At 38.6% G+C, this 24474-nt stretch overlaps 1 protein-coding gene and 1 long non-coding RNA gene across 8 annotated transcripts in view; one reads left to right on the top strand and one right to left on the bottom strand.

Annotated features, from left to right (window-relative positions):
• Positions 1 to 6824, bottom strand: part of LOC115087015 — a 40958-nt gene extending 34134 nt beyond the window's left edge. The window contains exon 1 of the long non-coding RNA XR_003855398.1: positions 5180 to 6824. This is a non-coding gene — a long non-coding RNA (uncharacterized LOC115087015). The remainder of the gene's footprint in view (positions 1 to 5179) is intronic.
• Positions 6825 to 7686: 862 nt separating this feature from the next.
• MEIS1 (Meis homeobox 1) overlaps positions 7687 to 24474 on the top strand; it is a 312349-nt gene continuing 295561 nt past the window's right edge. For 6 of the 7 annotated variants that reach the window (XM_029593612.1, XM_029593610.1, XM_029593611.1 and 3 more), the window contains exons 1-6: positions 7690 to 8385; positions 9981 to 10207; positions 11840 to 11981; positions 12377 to 12427; positions 13148 to 13198; positions 14478 to 14624. In XM_029593612.1, the coding sequence (XP_029449472.1) occupies positions 8374 to 8385; positions 9981 to 10207; positions 11840 to 11981; positions 12377 to 12427; positions 13148 to 13198; positions 14478 to 14624 (630 nt within the window). In that variant the 5' untranslated portion in view covers positions 7690 to 8373. Of the gene's footprint in view, positions 8386 to 9980; positions 10208 to 11839; positions 11982 to 12376; positions 12428 to 13147; positions 13199 to 14477; positions 14625 to 24474 lie in introns of all 7 variants that reach the window. The other variant, XM_029593613.1, reaches the window with a different exon arrangement.

The raw sequence follows: 24474 nt of genomic DNA, 5'->3' as shown, positions 1-24474 counted from the left end.
TTAGTTTAGCTTGAACTGCATATCAGGCTGGCATGGACTAGTGGGGCTTTAGAGGAGGATTTGGGTAGGCAGAGGTACAGGGAGCCCTGCCTTCCACTACTCCCCCCCGCAATAATCCGATGCCTGATCTAGCCCCCCCAAAACACCGGAAGTTAGGGGAAGTTGTTGATTACAAACTTTTGATCAGTACAGGACCTGCTGCTAACCCTGGGCAGCCCTGGCCCCGCGGTGAACTGCTGGGCCAAGAGTGAGGAGCAGGGGCAGGAAGCCACGGGGTTTCGCAAAGCTTGCAGCTCCACAGGTCTGATTTTAGTTCTTTGTTCTCCACAAAAAAAAAACCAACACATTTCAGCTCCACATCTCCCAAAATATAAAACATTGTGGTTAAATGGTCGCGTTTCCAGTCCCTGGAAGAAGAAACGTAGCCTTTTACTGTTATCCAAACAGTAATTGTAACCCTTCCGCTTGACATTAGTGAGAGGGAGGCAGAATAAGAAAGGTTCTATCTCTGGGGTGCGAATTCCCTCAGGCCTAAGCCCAATAAGTTTCCCTTAAACAAATACTTGGAAATGTGCCTCTTCTTCCTTAAAAACGTGTTTCTCAAACCTTACCCTCTGTGATTTCCAGTGTCTCTTGAATATGTTTCCGCTTACATGGCTTCCCCAAACCGCGTTTGCACAGAAGAAAATCTGTTTTCTACAGACAGGGAGAGTGAGATAACATGATCCTACCTGCTTCGTGTCTACGCTTTTATTTAGATGTGGAGACTAGGAGCTTCTGCGGGTACTGCATTGAGGAATAGTAATGTTAGAATAAAGTATTATATTATTGGCTTCTGCATCTCAATAGTTTTGTAAGGAACTAGTATCATGATGTTGCATTCATGCCCGCAGAGTGCTTATTATTGCAAAATAAGAGAACTAATAAAGTCAAACAGCCTGACCTGAATTGAAAAGCTTACTCAGAATAGGCGAACTCTTCGGATTTAACGCTGTAAGCGCTATTATATTTCTTTTGCGTGAAGAAAGACTTTACTGTATCAGCCTGATATTGATTAGCGAATGCTTACAGTTTTCGACTTAAAGCCAAATGCTATTCTAATGCTCAATAATTTGAGGCAATACGTTAGAAAAGTCTTCTGTTATAAATTAAAAACGTGAATATAAACACGAATATTTGTCGACAATGTGATATCTTTCCTCCCCCCCTAAATGTTAGGATTTGCAGACATTTCCAGTAATGGGTGGAAATCACGTCTACTGAACTGAGTTCAGAGAATCATGATACAGTTGGTATCAGCAATGGACATACACATTCTTGAAGTTTATGATCAGCTAAACTTTAATCACATTTTTAAAGTAATCTTTCAAAAAGTATGGTCTGAACTATTTCCTAAATCTATATACTGGAAACGCAGAATGTGATTTTTTTACTTATAAAAACTGTCAGATGTTTGATTATATCTGTATATACATGTATTCAAGCATATTGAATATGAGCATATTCTCATGAGATTATCACTTGCTGTGTTCAGAATGTCTGTTTAAAGTAATTAAGGATGCTTCATTATCAGGAGTACTAAATATTCTAAAACCGACTCATTCTAATTTCTGTAGCCCCAAATGCAAACAAATAACACGTCACGCTGAGCTGAGACACTTCCAATCAATTATTTTGGAACTTTTAACATCGGTACGACTTATGTTATGAAATCTTAATCATATGATTTTCGCAACATGGGTTTTCAAATATTTTACTGACTGTATATATTCTAGCCTTCAGCTGTTAAAATGACAACTGGAACTTGCACATTTGTAAGTAAAATGCTATAGAATAAAACGGAATCCCGCCTCATGTTTGTTGGTATAAGGCACATCAAAGTTCACATATGATTTTAATCCATAATTCTGATACTTCATTCTTTACTATCCACTGGAATCAACCAACTCGTTTATTATCTTCCCAAATTGCTTATGTGTATCTCGTTTACTTTATCTATATATCTGCGTGTAGAATTATACTACAGTCAAAAAGTACCCTTGCCAACAGTGGATTTATATAGACGGTTTAGTTAATTACTGTAATTCGTAATGCTATTGCAAATAAATGTATTAACAGATTTGATTTTGTAGATGTTCATCCTGGCTGGATTATTTTTTCTTTCTTAAAGTTTTGTATCTAAATTGGAATAGATGCATCGTCTTCCGTGGTGGTGGTGGTGGTAGGGGGGGGGGGGGGTGACCTTAGAAGAAAGCCATTTTGTTTGAATATTAGATTCAATACAATTTGACAGCATTTAAGACTGAAAGAAAGATTTAAAAAAAATTAGATATTTTGGGATCCTGTAAAATAAATGTTAATCCTTAGAATTTTCTTCCACCTTTCAATCAATGGACTAACATACAGAAGCCACACTTTTTTTTTCTTTTTACCTGAAAGTTTGTGGATGCACTTTCCTGAATGTCCGGTAGACGGCAGGAAAGATCAAGCATTAAATGCAAAACATTTTTCCAGGAGTTTTAACATCAAAACCCAGTTTAACTGAGTTCATATTTTACTTTAAAGTTAGCCTAGAATGCATATCTACAAAAATGGCAAAGGAAGGGCACTGACAAAGTTATATGAAAGTAACTATTTCCTAAATGAAAAGAAAGAGCGTGCTAATAATTTACAGATAAGACGATAATATACCCAGAAAGCAGACAATTGTATAGTATTACAGGATGTGCAGGGTAAAATGCTCCACTATGATTTGCAAAGTGTAAATGTGTGAAGGGTGCGTCTAGATTTACTAAAGTAAATAGCTTGTGTTGTTTAACTACACTAAAACCTATTTAGAATGTTAAGTTATTCTTCATGGATATGCAATTTAAAGTAATTCCATAATCTCAATATTAATTAGTTTAGCTTTGTTAACGTATCTTTACTGTGTGTGGGAAAGAGGTTAAACCTACAGTTAAGGCTTGTCAGAGCTCCTCTATTTTTAAAAGTTATATAATGTCAACCATGTGAATCTAGTTGAGCGTTTGGCTAATCCAAAATATTTTTCTAATTACAGAATTTTTCTTAAGATTTCCATATTACATTTGGCATCGCTCTTTTATACAACCTCCTAAAAGTGTAAATAAGACGGGAGGGGGGGGGGGGAACAAAAAGTTCACGCAGTAGATTATTTTATGCGTTCAGTTAAACCAAATTAAAAGTTTATAGCAATGTTTAGAAAGTATTAAAAGAACCAGTAATTTGTACCGTGAATATTTTGTTGAGTGCATCGTCTAATTCTTCAAAGGTCTTTCTAACTTTTGAAAACATCAGAGTTGGTAATTATGTTAAACAGTAAAGTTTATTTCCCCCCCCCCCCCCCGAGAGACCTGGATTTGCATAGAAACGCCTACAAAAGCTTTCTTTCCTCTTTACAACAAGTATTTGTGACATTGGTATTCTTCATTCAGATTGTTTACTGAATACAGTGACTTAGCTATTTTGTCTGTGACTGCTGGAGAGCCCGGCCTGACCTCTGGTTGACTCCTGAACTGGACCAGGCGTTCTTTGTTTCCTGGAGCAGAATCCAATAAACAAATCCCCCATCTCAATACACCACAGTACTAAATGCATATGGGTACTTCATTCATTTCTTCGCTAATCCCCTCAGTTCACTTCTTTTTGTAGTCACCTTTTTTTTCTACTTCTACCATTTAATACTTTATTTCATCTTTTTTTTTTTTTTTTTAACAATTATTCATGAGTTTAATCTGTTTGGTACCTTCCCAGCAGCTCTCATTCTTATCTAAAACATTCCTTTATTATCTCCACTACATTTATTACATTCTGGCTTGCTCACAATAGTTTTTTCTTTCTACCTTCAATATTTCCCGAAAAAGCGCATTTTTGTTCAGAGATTTTCCCAAGATCCTCTACATTTAACGTAGTAAACAAGAATTCAATCGGGCGATTTTTTTTTTAAGATGTAACAGCCAGGTGGATACAACTACCGCATTCACTGCCTGAATATCAGGCTTTTACTTATTAAATGATGATAGATATTGCAATTAAAACAAAACTAACTTTATAACACATAGCTTCTGAAACACTGTGGTCTGAATTGCAGACTGCAATCACTCTTTATAACTTTACTTCTAATTGTTCTAATTAGAACAGCCTCAAGGTCCATGAGACAAACTTCAGAGCAAATAGGTACAACCAATTATCAAAAACATCTACCTTAAAACCTATGGAAACTATTTCAAAACTGAACAAGAAAGCGCATAAGCCCCTATTTGCATGTGTCATAGCATGTGAAGAGCCATTGGGGGCTCCAGAAGTAGTATACAATAGGGGGTGCGGATTAATTTTAGGTTCAATATGAAAGTCTTCTATGTTTTGTGAAAATGTATCATTGAAAACAGGATTTCACATAGTTAAGAAGCACTAGATCCGAAATGTTATCAAAAGACTGAATTCCCTTGAAAAAGGCATCGGTTTGCAAAGAATGAATCTTCACAGCCACAGATCAGATATAAATATACCACTGGTAATTTACTGAGATAGTGGAGAAACTGTCCGTTTACTTTCCCCTCTTTAATAGATGATTAATTGCTGTAAGGTTAGTCTTTTTTATGGTCAGTATACTATGCTGCAACTGCAGAAGACAGGAGTACAAGTTTTCTCAGCAAGCCCCTGCATTAAGCTGTTTGCTAATTGTAAAATCCTTATCCAGAATGAGGTTTGGGCAAACAATTTGTACTACATAATTACATTGTAAAGAGTTTTAATCGCTTGATAGATCTGAATTTATCTTACATGGGCCTAACATGAGATGCAAAATAAAATATACAGCATCATTATATAAAGTATATTTGTAAAACAAAAATCAGTGAATCACCTGGACTGGTTATAAAACCATACTTTTTTTTTCTGCTGCTTATGTAGCTGAAAGTGGTTTCAAATACATACACTTGTATAAATTAAATACTGGCATTTTTAGTCTTCTCCATGAAATGACGTGCGGGTTTTAAGGTGCAAGAAAGTCTCTTACCTGCACTGCATTTATCCGAGTCTATGGAATGGAAATCTGAGACAATATAAAATCTGGAACAATGTTAATTTTTTTTAACTTTTAGGACTCAGAAAAACGTCTGCGATTCCAAGATGTTCTGAATTGAACCTGAACGTACATTACCTGATGTGTTTCCTCTCCGTGGAAACTCCGAATCCAATAACCTACAGTCAGTCAAGGGCACTTCACAGTAATTTTTCTGCTGCACATTTTGCCGGAATAATCGCCAAGCAGCCCCATTTAGAGATTGTTGAACCTGATTTGTGAATATTTTGTTTCATTTGCTATTTTCCACACACAGAACTGATCTGATCGATGACAAATCTTCTTAAGACACGTTTAAACAATTTAAGCAGAGAATTATTGAGTACACTCAGGTAAACCATAAACTCATTACACTCTTCTGCGGAAAAAAAGTGGCATTTCAAAAAAAACTACTCAGCCGGCGTACAAGGCGTCCAAGTAAGCTTTATTTTCTGTGGTAACCTCCTCACAGCAATTACGGCCCAAAAAGTAGTCAGTTTTGAAACTGCTTTTCAATCTATTTTTTTTTTTTTTTAACAAGAGATAAGATTGACGGATAGGCAGCTGGATTGTGCTGCTACTGGGAAGTCTTTCTGTTAATGTCCTAGACTTTGGCCTGGCTAAAACATTTTCCGATTTATTTCTTTGCATAGCTGCTGAGAATGAGAATAAATGCACTATTGATGTTAATGGTGCTAATTGTAAAACTATAACGACCACACGAAGAGTGACACAACTGATGTTTCAGGACGAAACAGCATCCTTCTTAAAAAGAAGCTGGCAAGAAGTCGTACAGCGTTTAACGCTTTCCACGGCGAACCGCGTTGTGTTTTTTTCTGTTCTCAATCCATTAATGCTGCGTGCAAACTTTGGCTGCTAAAGCTGACGGTTCGACTCACACATCGCACGTGAATACCGATGGTCTGTGTCAGAGGGGCAGTAAATGTCTGACCGTCGCCACGCACGGCAGAAACATCTTTTAAGGAGGCGAGAGCGGGCTAGAGCTACACGACCTTACTTTCAACGAGAGCCGCTGCCGCCGATCAGCTCTTTAAAGCAGTTCTCTGCGCGGCACCCGCCATCCTCCTGCCCCGAGTTCAAAACAAAACAAGGGGAGAGCCTGCAGCCACCGTCAACTTGGAAAATAAATGGAGGCCTGATTTACTAAAGGTTTTCCCCCACGCTGTGTCAATGGTGGTGGTGGTGGTGGTGATACGCTTAGTAAATGAGGCCCAAAGCACCGAGCAGGGGGAGAGGACATCGCGCGTTCTCGTGCCTCGGAAAAAGTAAAGCATTCACGGCGGTGGGAATTTTCGTCCTTTTTTTTTTTTATTTGTGCTCTCTACGGGTTGTGCGGGCCCCTCTCGCTCTCCCTCCCTCCCTCCCTCTGGGACCGTGTTTTGTGTTTGCTTTCTGGCCGCCGCTCCTGCTCTGGTTACAGAGGAAGCCGAGGCGGTCTCCGCCGGCCGCGCGGGGAGGCTCGGCCTCCCATCGCTGGCGCTCCCTGCCGCCGATCGAAGTGCCCTGCTCATCGATTATTTGAGAATTGATTTTTCCCTCCACCAATGGAAGGCAGGCTTTCAGAGGCCGCCATCTGATTGGACACGGGCTCCTCTACTACTGCCTACTGAGATTTGGACTAGTCCATTCTCCATCGTACAGAGGGGGAGGGGGGGGGAGAGAGAGAGAGAGAGAGATCCTTGTGGCACTTCAGCTGTGTGAAAACCTGCCCCGAAAAGCGAGAGACGTCCGGAGCTGCGCGGTGCTTTCGGTTCTGTTATTCGTCAACGTCCTTTCTGCAGCTATAAAAACACATCAGCTAGTCCCAGGACTCCATCGGTCTGGCCACTAATCAATACTGTTATCTTTCCATCTAGTTTCTAGGATTTTTTTTTTTTAATTATTGTTTGTTTGCACAATGCTCCTTTGAAACAAGTTTGTAAGGTGTGAAAGTGAAATAATAAAAACAAAACAAAACATGAGAATGTTGCTGGAGAGAATCTGTTGCAGATTTTGAGAGATACCAATGTGAAGGGAATGATTAAACTTCATGTCAGAAAGCAGTTGTTACATTTTCAAGCACAAAGCTACGTATGTTGATGTGCGGAAACTCGTACTTAAAAACTGCAGTACGTTATCCTGTGTTATCTGAATATGGTCTTTCTGCTAAAATATGTAGTGTAAGTACAAAACACACAGTGAGCATGTTCCATGTCTTTCTTGGTACCTCTGAAAGCTCCCTTAACCCAGATCTGTGCAAAATGTAAACCATTTCCAATAACAAAGCAAGCGCAAGAGCATGCACTCGTTGTTCAGCCCATGAAACCAACGTTGCATACACTCGGGCATGGCAATATTCTGCGCTTCCAAGGGTACTGCACTGCCCATGAATTTAAAGGACGCCTTTCTCAAGTTTCCCCCCGATTAAACCTAATGAATGCCTTAGTCTGCAGGGTTCCAGTAGTCGCTGGCTGCACTGTGTGCATGTGTGTTTCGTAAGCGATGGCTTTCTCTAGCTCCCTCGCCTCGCTTGCGCTTCTCCCCCCTTCGCTAGGAGCTAGTTGCTGCAGCCCAATGCATTGTGTAAGACGCGACCTGTTATGGCCACCACTACTTCCGGGTTCCAGCATTCTGGTCCAAATCCACATCTCCGCCTGTGCAACACACACTTTACACACGCACGGGGACTGGAAGCAAGCAGCATCGATCGTGGCTCCTTTAAGGCAAACTAAGACAGACATTTTTGAGCCCTCCTCCTCCTCCTCCAAATCTCCAGTACAGCAGTGGCAAAGGAAAAAAAAAATTAAACCCAAACTGCTTTAAAAATTAGGACTGCTGGAGGAAAGCGAGCGCTAGAGCCTTCTGCATTTTGAATGTGAACATTTGAGGCGTTCTGACCACTGGAAACACACAGCGGATCATCATTCATTCACCACCTTGACAACCTCGTCTTTGATTGACAGTTGGAGTGGCAAAAAGCCATGAGACTTGATAGTTTGGTTTGAGGGGCACTTTTTTAACAGATTTGGGGAAAAGGAGATTTGCTTCTCTCTGGTGCTGTCTTGGAAACGAGAGAGGGTTTTTTTTTTTTAATTAATGCTGAATTATTTTTTATTGTTTCTTTGAACTCAAGAAAGGTGAAGATTTGGGGTTTTTGCTCACGTTATTTGGAAAACTTTTAAAGGATTTTTGTTTTCATTTTTTTGGGGGGAGTTTGCTTGTTTGATTCTTTCCACACTGGCCTAAAAGAGGATATATTAGAAGTTGAAGTAGGAAGGGAGTGAGGCAGGCCGATGGCGCAAAGGGTATGTATTTAAAAAAATCCAGAAACGTAAATGTAATGTTTGAAGTGTGACTGACAGTGACGCCACAAAGTTTTTTTTTTTTCCTGTTTGATTATGCCTTATAAATTAGGAGTTTTGCTAGTTTTTCTTGCAGACTGTAAAAAAAACATTGATTATTTTAATGAAGATATTAAGGAATATTAAATACTTTTGTAATTGAAAAAAACAATTTATTCCATTACTGAATTGGCAATATAATTAGTGAAGGATTTTTTAAGTCCTCTGTGTCCAGACCTAAATAATATTGATTAAAATATATGCATTCATTTTTTTAAATAAGCAGTGGTGATGATATGCATCTTTATTTACTCTGGCAGATTTAAGTATTGCAGCGGACATAACTTTTTTAAAATTGAATTAACTTTGAAACCTTTATGTATAGAACATAAATGCTTACACGTCGTAGTAGAGCTTTTAATTTTTACTCTTTTAAATTGTTTTCTTAAAATACTTATACCACTACTTGCTTCCTACGTAATTACCACCTATATTTGCTATTTTAAATGCCTCAGTATTTTGTAAATCATATTTAAGAGAAATAATACAAGAATCAATGTCAGCATAAACCACTGAGTGCTAAAAACAAAAAGGAAGTATATTAACAGCTTCAGTGAGTAATTTGTGTTCTACATCAGCTTGTATAAAGTGTAATAAACAGTTACTCTGCTGACACATTTTCTATTACACTTACGGTCAAGCAAGTGTCACTGCTCTTCAAAACTGCCTTGATTTTATGTACTAGGAACAATTAACTTTTATTTGAAAAGCAGCTTAACTTTCGGAACTTACAACTGCTTTTTGCATAGAGACTAAGATATAACCCAGAACATTTTAGTAGAGTGCACACATTTACCTGCATATTTGTGGTTTCTAACACTGGAAAAAGTTGTAGGTTACTTTTTTTTTCCTAATTATTCTTCATTGCTTTTTGTTGGGGAGAGGGAGGGGGAGGGGGCTACTCATTTTTATCAATAAATAGAATAAGAAAAGTAAACTGCTTCAGTTATAGTCACAGAATTGTTTTACTTGATATTCATATTATTGCAAATTCTGATTTAGTAATGGTGTATGCTTAGTATGTTTTCATTTTATTTGTGTGTACATGTGTACTGACATTTATATACATAAACACACATACCTCGAAAGCAGAAACATTAAGAACAAATAAAAAAAACCCCCAAAATTAGTTTGTTTTAATTTATAGTTTGTAAGAGTGTTTTTTTAAATTATTGGCAAAGCAGGATTATTATACAAGGTACATTTTCAGTGAAAGCCTAATTTCTCAGCTGCCCCACTTCCCTACATTTTACCTCCTTCTCGCAATAGGATGTTTTAAAGATTGTACAAGTCTTCTTAGAGAGACTAGGTGGAATGAGAAGTAGTTTCACCAATATATTTCATGGTGTGGGTTCCATAGACTTTAAGGTCTACAAAACAGCAACTCATAAGCCCACTAGGTAAATAATAATAAATGGAACCTTGCTCTACATTTCCCCCGTGTATCCTTCTGCTGTGACTTTTTTTTTTCTTGACCTTTTTTTCTGTCTGTCATACAGTACGACGATTTACCCCATTACGGTGGGATGGATGGAGTAGGCATCCCCACCACCATGTATGGGGATCCTCATGCGGCTAGGTCCATGCAGCCTGTGCACCATCTGAATCACGGTCCTCCGCTGCACTCTCATCAATACCCGCACACGGCCCACACCAACGCCATGCCCCCCAGCATGGGTTCCTCGGTCAATGACGCTTTAAAGAGAGATAAAGATTCCATTTATGGGTAGGTACAGTTGGCATCGAGTTTATTATCAAAGATGGAATTAGTCACTTATTCTCCTGTCGTAAAAACCAGTGCACTTCAGTTTGTACGTAGGTAAATACTCAACGTACAGTTCTCTTATAACTGCATGCAAATTTTAATTTTGTTCTCATCAGATGCTGTTCAGTCGAGCTTACATGCATAGTTCACAAAATCAAGTTTATTTGGGGAAAAGATTTGTGGCACTCGACACTAAAAGTTGAAATCAAATGTCAAGAGTCCGTTTTATTTTGTCTGCATGTCCGGAAGAAAACAATTTTGTCCTCTAAAATAATCTCCTCTGTTCTTTTGACTTTTGGGCCATTCGGTATCTGCTCCTGCTGATAGAAAACTAAATATTTAAAACTCATAGAAAACAAACAAACAAACTGGCAATTAGGTGATTCCAAGGAAGGTAGATTCCTTAAATGTTTTGAGGATGCCATTTTTCAAGTAATTTACTGCATAACATTCAGAACGGTGCTTTAGCGCTGTATTAGTATATCATATTAATCAAAATAATCATTAACGTTTTAATATGAAAAACTTTACGGTTGCATGTTACTGACCGGTTCCCTAACTCTATTTCTTGGGATTAAACTTGTCGTACGATAGTTTTAGGCCTCTTCAGTGGGAATGGTGTATTTTCCCTTTAAGCTAATATCTAGCTAATGCGATCTAAAAAAAATCAAGAACTTGTTCATTTTTCTGAAGATGTTTTCTTTTTTTCTCGCTCAGTTTTCCCTCTTCTCCTACTCTGTATTTTTTTTTCCACTCATTAATTTATGGGATGTGTCTTATTTGGGATGTGTCTTGAAATCAAGTGCTATTTCACAAAAGATGACTATTCAGATGTGAACTCAGGCAAACTCACTCAGATTTAGTCTGATGGAGACAGAGAAAAGTTTGGGGAGTTGGAAATGAACTACAGTGCTTTCATTTGGCTTTCAGTTTTAAAGATAAAAACACTGGCTGTTACACCTTAGGTGGCGCTTTGCAGATTGAATGTGCAAAGTGGAATGAGTATTGTACATTTTATCTAGCGAGAGCGTTCTGCTCAATATTAAGAACTCGTGCAGAACAAATGGCTTCAAACAACTTTTGTTTTGAAACTAAAATAAAGCGAAGCCCGTGTTTTGTAGTATGAAGTTTGCATATGAAGGTCCCTGTCTTGGTCAGTATGATGTGACTGCCTCCCCAGTTTGCCTGACAGTTAGTAAATTGATGTGGTCAGTTCTAACAGATTTCTCTTGTACATTAAAACAGCCGGTGCATTTGACTTTATATACATACCAATCAGGAGAAACAGGCTGGCTGAGTTGGGGAAAATACTAAACTTTGACAACAACAAAAATACAAAGCTGATTCAAGATGGCTGCTGAATCACTTCGGAGCTACATTTTTAATGTTAATCTCTCGGCAACATATTGGCCGATAAGCAGAAATGGTTCGCAGCTATGCATTCCTCCGCCCAGAGCTTTCCGGGTCACATCTACAGTAGAAATAATCTGGGGATTTGCCCTCTTTCTCTGACTGGTTGTTTGCTTTGGAGTTTGGCTCTGGACTGTATCTAACCTTGTTTTCTTGTTTTGTGCCTGTTGTGTTTTCTTGCAGACACCCACTGTTCCCTCTGTTAGCACTGATTTTTGAGAAATGTGAATTAGCTACTTGTACTCCCCGGGAGCCCGGGGTAGCGGGCGGTGATGTCTGCTCCTCCGAGTCTTTCAATGAAGACATAGCAGTGTTCGCCAAACAGGTCAGCCGAATGCGAGAACTGTCTGCAGAGGGAAAAGGAACTCTAGCCCGAGCGATTTATTGGCAAATGTCAAAGGACCGTATTTTAGAAATCACAAAATCTTTAAAACATTTAGGTTACTAATGTATAGGATCCATAAGTAACAGACCAGGTCCACGACATTGCCAGAGATGGATAGATGGATGGACAGACAGACAGACAAGAGAGCTGTAACAGTTAAGATTTGATGGCATTTTCAGCTTGAGGCAGTGTTTAAATAGCATTAAATGCAGCAGTTGTAGCTATTTTTCCAGGGAAGGTTACCTGAGGACCCGCCAATATAGTGGTACAGGAAAGAGAATGCTCTTTCTAACGCCGTCTTTCAATTTCTCTTCTTTTTCTTTTCTGCCCAATAGATTCGAGCAGAAAAACCTCTATTTTCTTCGAATCCCGAACTGGATAACTTGGTAAGAGTTGGTCCAAACCCCCTTTCTTCCCTTATTTCTTGGAAGCTCGACAGCGTATTGCTCCGAATTGATTTTTTTTTCCCCACCTTCCATAGCTCTTTTGAATACAAGTAATACATGCGTGGCAATTCCTTGTAAGTAAAGTCACCGCAGAATCTTTAGCAAAAGAGGAGAGGAGCTTTTCCTGACTGCGCTGCAGTTAAATCAGCGCCTGGCTTTATTCAGAGGGCCGCCAACGATTTGTAAAGTTCTGTAGATTTCACCTCCCTTAAATTGTTTTAGGTTGAGCATAACCGAAGAGTAGGGGAAACCGATGATTGATTTTTATTCCCTAGATCAGTTTATCAAAGTTTGATCATTTTATGTACAAACACGGTTTATTCCCGTTTCACCAGCTTCCCAGTAGTTTGACGACTGATGCGCCAAATGATTGTCCTGCACTTTTCTTGGAAATGTTTATGAACTGTGTGATTTGGCTTCCTCCTTTTTCGGGTTGATTGTAATAAGTTTTTGTTTTGTTTTTTTTAATCGATTTTGGTCACTTTTTTTTCTTTGCTAAATAACTATGACTGTTGTAAGTTCTAAATTAATAGGCATGAAAAACACTTTTTTTTTTCTTTATTATTAAGGCTCCAGGTTTGGAATGCCGTTAGAAAAAGTTGTGAGCTGTATAAAATCCCCCCAAAAGTGTGGATACTCATTGTGTCTGTGTCTTTACAGATGATCCAAGCCATACAAGTATTAAGGTTTCATCTGCTGGAACTAGAGAAGGTAATTTTTTTTTCCTTCTTCTTCTGCAGTTCATTTCTGTGTTGCTGAAGCTCAGGGCTTCTGGTAAATTTGCATAAATGTCTTTCTTTCTGGTCCTATGCAATTAGTGTCAAGACCAATCTTGGCGTCCATTTCTCTTCGCAGTTTAATTACAATTTCAGCCTCTAAAATCGGGATCACAAATGCCCCAGCCTTTTGCTCGGTGCTTTGCAGGATTTGTTTAAACACTGGCAATTCTGTCTACCACAGTGGAGATTTTGAAAGGCGTTTTTTAAATTTATATCTCAGAGACTATTTGTGTGTTTGAATTATACATACATAAATACATGATGCACTATATATATATATATATAGTGTTCTTTGGTCTTACTGAGATAAAAATCTCTTAAAAATATTGGAGGTCAGACTCAGGGCAGGTATTGTCCTGTAAGGTTTTGAAAAAAACAAAGCAAAGCTGGTTTGTGTGTCCCTTTCTTGCATCCAGGACTGCACCTCCAAGCTAAGGACAAGAGGGTTGGTGATAATTCAATTCTGGTGGTTGTCCTGCATTTCAGCAATAAAAATGCATGCTGTTTGATGCAAAGTTGCAATCTAACATTATATTGTAAGAAATTGCAGGTTTCCGGCGAAACTTTGCACGTTCTTGCTAGACTGCTGCCTTGTTTTCCATTTGGGCTTCAAAGCGAAGCATTTTGAGACTTAAAAATATTTGAACAGCTTGGTCAGATCTGCAACCATTTTATTTAGCCACCCCGGTCTGGTTCTCCTTTTATAGACCTAATAAACAGAATTATTTCCAGTGCCAGCAAAATAGCATAATATGCGGACTAGGCTTCCAAGACCTAGATGTCTTTATTGTATTCTTGCACTGCGTGTTATTATTATTATTTTTTTTTTATCTTGTCTGTTTTTAAACCACTCTGAAAAGGATTTTGTGATGAAATAAATGGACGAAATTAAATAGTTTACCTTAAATGTCACCCATGCAGGTCATCTTTCTAATGGCCACAGCCCCGGGAGCAGACGAATTTAACACGGGTGTTGAATATGTTGTAGCCAGTGAATCATCTTGTCACTGTCAATTTTCTGGGATATCTCTATTTTGCCAGAAAAGAAAGTTATTCTTAATTCTGGATGCGTCCGGAAGTCTCTGGAGGATAATTGCAGTGTTTCTACCCATGTGAAACTTTTGGTCACAAGGGGGGGTTTATTGCACTTGTCAATTTCATTAATGCACTTCTGATTTTATTTTCATTTCTTCATTTGTGCCCTAATGCAGGTACACGAATTATGTGACAATTTCTGCCACCGATATATTAGCTGTTTGAAGGGGAAAATGCCTATTGATTTGGTGATAGACGATAGGGAAGGCGGATCAAAATCAGACAGCGAAGACATAACCAGATCAGCAAATCTAACAGATCAGGTATGAAGATCTCCAGTCTTACATCGAAATTGGTATGCAGATCGCTTACCGGGTCACTACGCCTCCTTTTATTATTTGCATATGATTAAGCTCCTTTTAGACACATTTCCATCGAAATGAAAATTTTTGAATAATGTGGCTATTATTGCTTCATTAAGGCTTGCTCCCGGATTCGACCTGGCGAGATGAGCTTGTAGAAGCATTGCCTGCAAAGTTGACCTCCTTCTTGTCGCTTTTAATTTTGCCTTTATTATTACTTCGCCTTTATTTTGCAGACCGATAGCTCTTTTAAAAAAAAAATAAATAAAATGGGAGGGGCGGGAGGTGGCAGTGGACTTGTTTCTGGCCAGGCTTTGCTTTTGGATAGCTTGAAGGGACATGACTGTGGCCCTCCATAATAATAATAATAATAGTGATAACAGTAATAATAATTGAATAAAATCCATGCTTGGTGGTCTAGGGAAGCCAGAGCGGGTATGAAATGAAGCAAATGCCGGGGCTATTTTCTTCCTGGCTCTACGGTTCATTAGTCTGACTTGTCAGTTTTCCTTGGCCGAACGCTTTTAGACCTCAGTGAACATTGCTTTGTGCAGAGGCCGCTGGCTGCCAGCGCGCCCGCTTTAGTTCCCTGTAAGCAGCAAAATGAGACGAGCTCGGTGTTTTGTTTTAAAAAAAAAAAATTTCCACCCCCGTGCAGTCCCCGATCCTACAGTTTCGCACGTCGTCTTCGGGGAAAGTGCAGTCCTGCGTGTGTGAAAGCTTTAGAGGCGCCCTGGAAGCCCGAGCCCGCACTCCAGGGGCAGACTGGGGCGGGGGGAGGGGCACAGAGAGAGAGAGAGAGAGAGAGAGAGATGTCCGGCTGTTTTTTTTCCCCCCTTTCCCTGGTTTGGAAGTGGGGATTTGGTCTTGTTGTTTCAAATGTTTAGAAAAGTCAAATTCACATTCAAGGATAATTAAATAGGTCAGCTCAGGGCGTTCAAACGCGGAGTTATTAAAGCAATTGATGCCGCCTTTTTTTTTTTTTTTTTTGTAGAAGAAAAAAAAGCAAAGCTTGGATGTATGCATTTTATTCTTTTTTTATTAGTCTTATTATTTGGCACGAATATCCAGGCTTAAGAGTAATCAGACTGACTGTACAGGCTTCCTTCTGTGAAAGCAGAGCGCGGTCAAACAGACAGGATTTTCCTTGGGAACTTTTGCCATGATGAAGAGAATAGTTGGAGTAAGAGCTATTTGGTAGATAACTTGAGTAGTGGTTGGAGCATTCTTTCGGCTCCGAAAGAGTAAACTTTTCCTATGGCCTGCATATAGGGAAAGCACCAAGCCCTTCTGGTCTATTATTTTGACCAGATATTTGTGCAACTAGTCACAAGATTTGCCAAAAAAAAATAATTAATAATAATTAATAATAATAATTAATAATAATAATAATAATAATAATAATAATACAAACCAGCCCCCCCCCCTCGAAACCCCACCAACAACACGTTTTGAGGCGTTTAACATTCAGGGAGCAGTATTTCTTTTTTAAATAAAAGTTACAAATTATGACATTTCTATATCTGTTTGTTATGCAATACCACCGTATAACGTTAGGAATCGGGGAGCTGTTAAATGCAGGTTCAGATGAGAGCTGCCGTTGAACAAAAATTGTAATCCAACAAGTCTAACTAGAAAATGGGTTTCTAAAAGCTTTGGAGTGCTGGGTACATAAAGCTATTTGAGCAAATTACAAGAATCGCTCAGGGGCACGAATGAAATCAACACATTAATTGCCTCCAAAATGAAGATTTATACCCCATTTTCCCAAGGAATCATTATTTTATTGAATCGAAAGCTGAAAAAGAAAAGTTATAGGGCTTTCCTTGTAAATATTGAGAGTAGATATAAATTTAGGGCGATCTAGTTAAGAAGTCGTCGGCTGATTTACTCTTACATTTCTATCCATATGTGGCTTGAAATTACTTCAGAACTGGGTATCTCGTGCCAGACAGCATTAGATTTCAAAATGGACATCTTTTAAGTTTTGTTTCATTGCTCTTGAGCTAGGTGTGAGATTAGGTAATATGCCGTGGCTTTATCCCCATTTGATATACATTTTTAATAGTTCACATTAGACACAAAAACTAAATTGGAATAAAAGAAAAAAAATGACCTCTATTTGACTTATTTTTTTTTTTCAAAAGAGACAGATTTTTCTCCTCAACATATTGGAGCATGACCTAAGAAATGGGATAATGACCTACTTTTTTTTTTACGGCAAATGCGTATTTTGTTAATTAAAAACAATACTTTGTTACTTCGGCAGAAAATGGCTTTAAGGATTGGTAATGCGTGCTCGGCGATGTTGTTATTGGGTGGGGGATGGACGCTTTTGCAACTTTAAGGTGGGCTAATTCGAAGTCAAGGGGCCTCCGCCGTGGGAAAAGAGCCGATTTTGAAAGAAGGGACCTCTCCAGCTGCTTGTGAATGTGGCCCAGCCAGTTTGAAACCGTGTTGTTGTCTACTTCAGGCTGTGGTGACAAACGCAGATCCCCTTTAGGTGTTATGAGAGCTGGAGAGCCTATTTATCTGATTAACCCCTTTGTCTCTAAAGCCTATGGCATTTGGGCTGAGCAGCTTTGTCTTGTGGTTTTCCCGGGCATGTGTCCGCGAAAAGAGCACGCGAAGCGGTTTCTTTGAGCTCAGGCACTGGCTTCCGCCGTTTGCGCGCGCCCCCCCCCCCCCCCTTGCCGGGCAGGTTTTACAGTGGTTGCAGAAATACGCGCACGCCCCCTGATCCGCGGCCTAAACACCGCGAGAGCGGTAGCAGCTCCGGGTGCGCGACGATCCGCGCCTCCCCGTGCACGTGACCCGCCGGGCCCGCCCGCGCGCCCGGGGAGCTAGGCCGGCCCTCAGCGGCAGCTGCGGCAGAGCGGGGCCCCAGCTCGTCCGCGGCACTGGAGTTCGGCTTCCTTTCGGAAGTGAGATGCGTTACCCTCCTTGCAGATAGATAGATGTGTGCCTGTGTGAGTTTGGAGTTCCAGGAATTTGTTCATTTGACGTCCAAAACATGAAACTGTTTTCGATTGCATCAACACTTAGGTCCTGATTCACTAAGGCTTTTGCCCTATTCTGTGTCCAAGGGAAAAGACCTTGATAAATCACTCCCTTAGAAAGGTAATCGGTTCAGTATTCCTCGTATTTTAAACTATAATTAATTTTCAGAGCGTGGTAGGCTAAAAAACAAAGACAATGTAAATATATCCACGAACACGCCTAAATTTGGCATAGCTGCTTACCTTCCTAAATAGTGGAGTAGCTGAGCATATTCAGCCTTTTTTTTTTTTTTAATCATGCTGCAGAATAGATATTCAAGTGGACTTCTGGGTATTCGGTTCTTCCGCAGGTTAATATACTGTTGTGCACAATGTTTTGCACACCTTAGAACTGTGCAGGCTAGAGGAGGCCAGCGTCAGTTAAGTTCGGTTCTGGGAATTCTAGGTGGAGGTGAATGATGTTTGATAAGTGCTTCAAGGGTGTGCTTTACCTGTCTGCCTCTTTTGGAAGATTTGGCAAGCCTGATGAGTTCTGAAATATTTGTATTGCCTCCAAAAATCGCAGTCTCCTTTACTCACTGACTGAAAACATAAAACCCTTCCCTGTCCCGAAGCGAGAGCAGTGTGGGCTGTTTTACATCTTTCTAAGAAAGCCCCAGATTTTCTAAAGATCCTCAAGATATAATCAAATGGTGAATGAAGTGCTTGTAAAATATGTGAAATTTGTTCCAGATATTAGTAAAAATATTTGAGAGACAGTATGTTGAGCGATGTTTCCATTCTGGCAGTATAGTTTACAGATTAATAAAAGCATTATTTGTACCAGGTTTTTGTTTTTTTTTTTTAAATAACTATGGTTGCAGTAGCAAGGGTGAGAACAGCAAGAAGATACTTTTTGGCAAATAGTTTCTTTTTCTTGAAACTGTGATTACACCTTGCTAAGTTCTGAATACTTCATTCATACATAGATTGAGGGTCTGTGCTTTTGACCAGTTTGCTATTAATATGAATACTATGGTTTTGACTTGGGATGACATGTCAGTGGAATCACTGAACTTTATTTTGGCTTTTGAAATTGTCCCTTTACTCAAAACTTATTCTTTGCGATATGTCAGAAGGAAACTACATCACAAGGTTGCTTTCATGATTAAATGATCAGGTGATGACTGCTTGTCACCATGGCGGGTAATTAGGATGCTCATTCTAGGCTGTTTACTAGATTTGAAGATATGGGCTAGCTGTATACAGGGTTTAATATTTCTGCTTTAGTATTAATAAAAGAGGGAGTTACATTGTTTCTAAAGATTGATTTCACAAATGGAATGTAATGACAGATACAGTTCAGTTGTGTGATTAATAAGCAAAAGTTTCTATTTAGTTTCTTTAACAACAGGCTTAATCAAAATTTCCTATTCTTTCCTATGTCATTTATCAAAAAATTCTTTGGTCCAATGCCCTGCAGTGTGAGGACCCTGCAATAAGTCTTCTGGTTAATGCAATAACATTATGTATGGTTTTGCAAAGCGAAGCCCTCAGTCCTGACCATTGTTCACTGTTTTGGCTAGCTCAATGGTGATGGCTCTTTAAATGGCAGATCAAGTACAATAGACAAGGGGTCACTCTTATTTATGTTCTTGTGAACATTTAGATTTTATTTTATCCGTTTTTTTTTTTTAGCATTGTTATACTTTTTAAAACAAACAAAAAAGGCAGCTCATTGTAGGAATAGTATTCAAGGTTGGATTCAGTTGTGTCATGCCACTACTGTATCCATTTTTTGATTTTAGGTAGGAGGGAAAATTACTTAGTTTTAAAACATTTGCATATTTAAAAATTTAGCTGTTTGCATAGCACTAAAATATTTAAAACAGCTGTTTGTTGGTAGGGAATTCTGTGTAACTGCATACTGTAAAAAGAAGAGTTTTGTAGTCACACAGAAGGCATTTGGTTTTATAGGTAATCTAATACCCTTAACGATTGCCATGAGGCTGCTCACTGATAAGTACCTTTCCACCCAGGTACACTGAACTGAACAAAATTCATAAAAAGTTGTTATATAACCACAATAACGTGATTCTCTCCAATGAACAGTTTTAAAATGTGGTGCAATGTAGTACATATCTAGAAAAAAAAGAATAGTAGTAAGATACAAAGTAAGAATGCAATTCAAATAAAACATTTAGACAGCATGCCATATTTCATTGTGGCAGCAACATTTTCTTATGTAAAATTAGCATGCTGAACAAGTGTAAAAATGCTAACTTTTGAAGAAATAACTGTTTAATTGTCAGGCACATACCGAGTATACAGAGAAATTTAAAGGAAAATCGGCAAACAGCCAAATTCCTATAGGGACCAGCAGGGAAATGATACAGAGCAAAAGAACATGAAATGTGACTTCCTGTAAGAAAGTCTATAATTCAACATTATTTGACTTGAATGTCAGGGAATTTGTTGAAGGATAGTAAACTGATAGGTGATCTCAGTCATTTTTGTTACATAGTCTTATATTTTGCAACTCTAGGTTTTCAGCTGGAACTTTATAGATTATGCTGTTCGGTATGTTTTTAACAAAGTAACACTTGGACGTACATGGAAGTACTTTTCTAAACACATTTTTTCCACATTGTAGCATAGTTTTACCAGAGGAAAATTAAACAGTTCCCCATTTTAACTTTTGTTTTCTTGAACGGAATGCTTGATGGATAAACTCTTCTAGGAACAAGAAAATACAGTGTTAACGCAGCATCTTTCCTAGGTGGAGTACCCTAGGGCTGTACTGTAGTTGCCGTGCTGTTGATAATTTTGTGAAGAGAGAAGCACAATTAAAATATATGCATATACAATATCTGTTTTATGTTAATCTTACCTTGTCGCAGATAGAAAGAAAATACGCACAGTCTGCCAGACTAATGAGCCCATAAAAAACAAAGTGCATAAATATATCCCTATCTTAGTTTACTTGTAAACATGCATTTGCTTTAACTCTATCTTCACTGCTCGCCTTCCAGCAGCCAGGAACCACAAAGTCAAACCACCTGTAATTGTTAATGCGCATAAAACATAATATCAACATTCATGCTGAATGATTAATACATTTAAGACATACATGCAGTATAAAATGCACTGTAAATTAGAACTATCCATCATGGTGTCAGGGAGCTTTTCTGTACACCTTTTCCATGAAACATAACGTTCATCCTTAATCAGTGCATCCGTGCTACATATGTAATTAGCAGAAATTAATCTTTTTAAAAACTGTGCTCTGAAAATGAATAACGCTGTATATATATATATCAGACTTTATAGAGGAAAGGAAAACAGATTAACAGTTAATTTCCAAATACTTCCATCAAGTTTTGAAAATCTTGTAAATATGCCCTTAGACTGCTTATTGAACCTCTTTGTTATTTTATAAATTCCAACAAATTTCCAGTAGCTTAACAGTTATGCTTCGTGATATGCAGTTCAATTTGGGGGTCATTTTTCAAAAGGATTTTCTTGCATAAAATCAGGTTTTTCATGTGTAAATGCACTTTAACCATGTAAATGGGCTTTTGAAAATTGCTACATTTATATGTGTATCTCCTTTGAAAATTACCTCCTGTGTGTTCCATTTTTTCTTTTACAATATTGTTTTTAGTTGGTTGCAATATACCATATAGACAATAAACAAGAAAACAATGGGCTAATTGAAAACTTTAATTTTTGTGGTTGCTAAAATGGAAAAAATAATGGATGTAACTTAGTTTAGTTTTAAACTCTGGTATTAGCATCTTTTCTCACAAATAGACTTATGCAAAAACATGTTTTTATTGCAGCTTTTCAATATTTTACCTGTCATTAATAGTGTATAAAATGAATACTGTAGCAACTCATTGTTCTGCAATATTAAGAGTTATGTGTGTGTGTGTATATTCAGTCAGAGACCAAATATAATATAATGCAGATATCCATTTACTTAGTATTCTGAAATATCCAAAACTTATGACCATTATTGATGTGTGTGTGTGTGTGTGTGTGTAAGCAAACCTTGTAGAATATTTGAATTACTGCTGTTCTCCACGTAAAATGTATGTTAAAGTTAAAAAATCAATGCCCAGGTCTACTCAGCTCTTCTTCTTCTGGAGAGCAGAAAAATATCAATTTCAGTTTGGTACAACTTGTTGCAAACTTTTACAGGAACTTTTACTTTTCAAACTGTGGTCAGCAGTAACACGTCTTCTGTGTGGTTTTTGTTCTTGTAAGATCACCCTACCTATGCTACTCCCACAGTGACTGGACAGCTTTCAGTGTGGTTCTGTCACATTACAAGTTGGTTTTCATTTTCACTGGGCACCACTATATATGTTTATGTGGTCAGTAGAAAGCATTCATCTTCCTGTCAGAGCGTTGCCTCCTGAGGATTACGGAACATTTAGGATGGTGAAACAAAGTTGAGCCGTCCTCTGTTTCAAGGATCCTCAGGAGGCAGCACTTGGGCAGCAGTCGGCATGCCGCCTACTAACCAAATACACTTAGTAGATAATAGAAAATTATGTATAGATAAAATCTGAATAATCCCTTTCATAAAAGCATACAAAAGAAAGCAAAAATGAAACATTTTGCTTTCCTACTTGATTATATCTATAAATATGTTGCAAAGCATACGGGTTCTGTGCTGCATATGCTGGGAGCACAATATAAAATATTGCAAAAGCAATATGATTTTTTGTTTTAAAATAGGTAGTGGTCATTAAACATTTCTAACTTTTTGCCCATATCAGTAATTCCTAATAAAAGGACTAAAGTACATTCTTTTTTTTCTTTTTTTTTTTTTGACCTAGTAGTTTCCTACCTTTGTAAATTTATCAGTCAGGACCAGGGCTGGGATCTGGAACCATGAGTCTTTATTTAGAACTACCTGGAGATTTTTCCCCTATTTTATATCCTGCTCCCAAATATACCTAGTCTAGTCCTTGCGGCGACAGTTCTCATCTCAATGCCATGCACCAGAATTTCAGAACCCTGCAATAATGGACCCTAAATCCAACCACTAGGTGTCACCCTTAAGCAAGGACCATGCCTTCCTTCCCCCTGGGAGCTATAAATACTGCTGCTGCAGCATCCCCTATGGATCTGTGAACCGAAAGATCTGATATGGGGATCAAACTGGCTACCTTCTGCATGTGAGCCACCAGGCCAGTAATTAAATTAATAGATATTAAACTAGGGATGACTAATACACTGCTAGATCAGTCTGTAATTAAATTCATATGAGGTATCTAGTGTAGAATTTATAACTTGGTTATCAGACACTATTGCTGCTGCTGATTAATAAACTTCTTAATAATCACCATGTAAATCACTCAGTGCTGTGTTTGCAAATGTAGAATAAATCTTTTTATTTCTTGTAATTCAAACTATGTAGCTAGATAAGCAGAAATATTGACAAGATACTGTCCTTATTCTAGTCCATAACATTTAGCATTTTTCTAGAGTAATACTCCAATGCATATTAACACCCTGATGCCTTCAGATGACCATGCCTGGTAGTTTGTAATGTCAGATATTCGTGGGAGGTACCGTAAAAATGTCTTCCACAGTGTTTCTATTTTTCATTCCTCCTAGTACCCTCCACAAAGTGCATGTTTGTTAAGCACAGGTGTGTGTGTGCAGAGGCAACAATCCTGTTTGCGATCATTTTATTGTATAAAGTGGATTAAGTAGTGCGGTTAATGACTTAGTCCACTTGAATACATGAAAATTAATATAAAAAATGTATAAGGTGATATACAAATAAAAGGGTACCTATCACCTTATGTATATTTGTTTTGTTGATCTCTATTTTCACGCATCATACCGTCTGGACATACATGCAATATGGAGTCATCCTGCATGTCTGCTGCTGACCTGATCCTCAGGAGGTCATTTTCAGAAGGATTTATGAGTGTAAAAGGGCTTTTGAACAATTATACTTTTATGCACAAAGGGCCTGATTTTAAAAAGCATTTACTCGAGTAAGTGGACTTTTGAAAATTGCGAAAATATGCCACTGAATTGTCCATATGATTTGCTCGTGTAAGTGCACTTTACTAGAGTAAATGGCTTTTGAAATTGCGTAAGTCCTTTGAAAATTACCCCATAATTCTTTTAAAAATTTCACACCATAGGGCTGAATTTTCAAAAGATTTTATGTGTGTAAATGGGCTTCTGAAATTGCTGCACTATATGCTACTTTTATGCATGAAATTCCTTTGAAAATTTACTCCTCAGTGCACAAGAAGCATGCAGTATACTCTCAGCATTCCTTTCTTCTATGCACATCAAGAATGTATTGCTTGGGTACTTACAGGGTGCTTACATAATATCAGAGTGCACTGTTAAAAACAACACAGAAACATTTTTTTAGAAATGTGCAGGTCAAGGAATTTGTAATGATGTAAAGATTATTTTTGTACATATTCATCTTCTCTATTCATTATGGGGTAGATTTTATAAATTTACGCGCGCGCGTACTTTTGTTCGTGCACCAGGCGCGAACAAAAGTACGCTGGATTTTATAAGATACGCGCATAGCCGTGCATATCTTATAAAATCCGGGGTCGGTGCGTGCAAGGGGGTGCACATTTGTGCAACCTGCGCGTGCTGAGCCCGGCGCGCGCTGCCTGTTCCCTCGACCACGCCCCCGGGCCGGCGTCACGCCCCCAACACGCCTCCCACCCCACCCCAAAATTTGTGCCGCCCACCCGACACACCCCCAACACGCCCCCTTTGCAAAGCCCCAGGACTTATGCGCGTCCTGGGGCTTGTGCACGCCGCCGAGCCTATGC

This window comes from Rhinatrema bivittatum, chromosome 3 (assembly GCF_901001135.1).
Source record: "Rhinatrema bivittatum chromosome 3, aRhiBiv1.1, whole genome shotgun sequence".
NCBI lineage: Eukaryota > Metazoa > Chordata > Amphibia > Gymnophiona > Rhinatrematidae > Rhinatrema > Rhinatrema bivittatum.
The sequence above is the reverse complement of the archived record's forward strand: the minus strand, read 5'-3'. Positions and strand labels throughout refer to the sequence as shown.